General features: G+C 42.2%; 1 protein-coding gene across 2 annotated transcripts; it reads left to right on the forward strand.

The window, feature by feature from the left end:
* The first annotated feature begins 307 nt into the window (after nucleotides 1-307).
* LOC127252722 (uncharacterized) lies at nucleotides 308-1,821 on the forward strand. 2 transcript variants are annotated; one of them, XM_051277025.1, is made up of 4 exons: nucleotides 308-597; nucleotides 669-983; nucleotides 1,068-1,406; nucleotides 1,478-1,821. In XM_051277025.1, the coding sequence occupies exons 1-4, from the start codon at nucleotides 370-372 to the stop codon at nucleotides 1,676-1,678; spliced, it is 1,083 nt and encodes a 360-aa protein (XP_051132982.1). In that variant the 5' UTR covers nucleotides 308-369; the 3' UTR covers nucleotides 1,679-1,821. The 2 variants fall into 2 exon arrangements, with proteins under 2 accessions (XP_051132982.1, XP_051132983.1); XM_051277026.1 differs by having other exon boundaries at nucleotides 1,449-1,571.
* The last annotated feature ends 361 nt before the right edge of the window (nucleotides 1,822-2,182 follow it).

The raw sequence follows: 2,182 nt of genomic DNA on the forward strand, positions 1-2,182 counted from the left end.
ATTTTCCGTGATATGTAAGGCCGAGGTAGCAGCATACGCACATATATGTACACACATATATATATATCTTATTATTACTATTATTATTATTATTATTATTATTATTTGTTGTATGGGATAAGTTAATTAAATCAACTATGCTATGTAAGTGTAGTGCGTTCCGAACACGATAGCCGTCCAAGATTATTTTAAGAACCGGCTGCGATCCACGTGGCTCAACCACGAGCCGATTCGTGGATTCGTCGTCTCGGAAACCGGATCCATTCACGCCCATAAATACATACACGTACGCACTACAAAACTTGCTAATTAATTCTGGAAGGAGGAAAAGAAAAAGAAGAGATTAGACGAAAAAACACACAATACACAATGAAGGAGAAGAGCGCGACGGTGATGGACGGCTCTGATTTAAAGAAACTGGTGGAGAACGACAATGTGCTCACCAATTTCGTTGACCATAAGTTCCAGGAATTGGACGCCGACCGCGACGGGCAGCTGTCGGTCAAGGAGCTGCAGCCCGCCGTCGCCGACATAGGCGCCGCCCTTGGCCTGCCGCCCAAGGGAAATTCCTCCGAAGCCGATCACATTTACACTGAGGTTTGATGTCACTCGTTACGTCATTCGTACATACGTGGCAGTTAGTTATTTAATTTCTTGGTTGATTGAAGGTCCTAAATGAGTTTACGGAAAATGGAAAAGAGAGAAAGACGAGCAAGAGCAAGTTCAAAGAGGTCCTGTCAGACATTCTACTAGGCATGGCCTCCGGGCTCGAACGGGACCCTGTCGTCATCCTCCGAATGGACGGCGACGACCTCCACGAGTTTCTCACGTGCCCTGCTTTCGAACCGGAGCTGCTCTCCATTTATTCGGAGATGCAGCAGCAGGAGACTACATTGTCCGGAACCACCCTCAAGGACTACATCGTCAACGCCTTCGAGAAGCTCACTGTCGACCAGGGAATGCCCCCAGCCACCGATCCTTGGGTAATAATAATAATAATAATAATAATAATAATAATAATAGTTACTACTAATTATGCATTAATAATAATGTCGATTAATTTGCAGGTGAAGAATAACCTAGTGGAGCCTTCCATGGAATTCCTGGAGGATGAGGATGTCTCGCAGGGGGCATTCTTAGCCGGGTTCAGCCGAGCTGCGGAGAGGCTGGCGCGGCGGCTCAAGGAGCAGCCGGCTACTGTGGCTCACAGCCAGAACGTGTTCGATGGGAGTGGAATCAAGCGGCTGCTGTCCAACAAAGCTGAGCTGGATCAGGCGATGGAGTCTGCGTTGCAGCAGGTTTCTTCCAAAGAGAGACACGGGAAAGTATCAAAGGATTATTTGGGCGTGGCGCTCGATTCCTTGGCTGCTTCTGCTTCCTTACCTCCATTGGGAGCCGTTCATCAGGTAACTGCATAGTACATACAGTAGTCATACATACATATGTAGTAATATATATATATATATATGGTATGTAGATGGATGATGTGATGTTGTCGGCACTGAAAATGGTGGAGGCGAGCGATGGGAAAAGAGTGAAGGAGAGAGAGTTCAAGAGGTTACTAACACAAGTTCTGGGAAGCATAATGCTACAATTGAATGGCAATCCAATTTCGGTGTCCGTAAACTCAGTGGTGCACGAGGCACTACCGTCTTCATCCACCCTTCTGCAACCATAGCCCAAGTTAGATTTGTTGTTTTGTGTAGCAACATTAAATTTAAATTATGAGATGTTGGATCATGAGGTTGGAATTGGAGGCTGTAAAATTATAATGTCAAATTATTTGCGGCAAGGAAATGTTTAACATTTTAATCGTATAAATATACCTTAACAACAACAACAATAATCAGGGAAAAAGTTTCTCATAGTAAATTATAATAATAAATTTTTGTAGTATCATTTTTTTTTCTCACTAATTTTAATCTAATTAAGATTAAAATTAATTAATTTTCTTTTTATTTTAAATTAAAATTGATCAAAGCATACACCTACTTATCACGCTCCCAAAGAGAACTTCTCTCAACTTAGACATACACCTACTTATGATCAAAATCAAGAATTATTTATTTGGGATCGGAGGATTTGCCTATTTAGGTTGCCTATTTGGGATCAACTCAGGACTTATTTAAGATAATTTATTTGGGATCGAACTGAGGATTTACCTATTTGGGATCAAATTCAC

This window comes from Andrographis paniculata, unplaced genomic scaffold, assembly GCF_009805555.1.
Source record: "Andrographis paniculata isolate CXL003 unplaced genomic scaffold, ASM980555v1 Contig46END, whole genome shotgun sequence".
Taxonomy (NCBI): domain Eukaryota; kingdom Viridiplantae; phylum Streptophyta; class Magnoliopsida; order Lamiales; family Acanthaceae; genus Andrographis; species Andrographis paniculata.

Coding starts and splice junctions, on each gene's coding strand:
- LOC127252722 (XM_051277025.1), top strand. CDS start 370: ATGAAGGAGAAGAGCGCGACGGTGATGGACGGCTCTGATTTAAAGAAA. Junction 984..1,067: donor CCCCAGCCACCGATCCTTGG/GTAATAATAATA, acceptor ATTAATTTGCAG/GTGAAGAATAACCTAGTGGA. Junction 1,407..1,477: donor CATTGGGAGCCGTTCATCAG/GTAACTGCATAG, acceptor TATGGTATGTAG/ATGGATGATGTGATGTTGTC.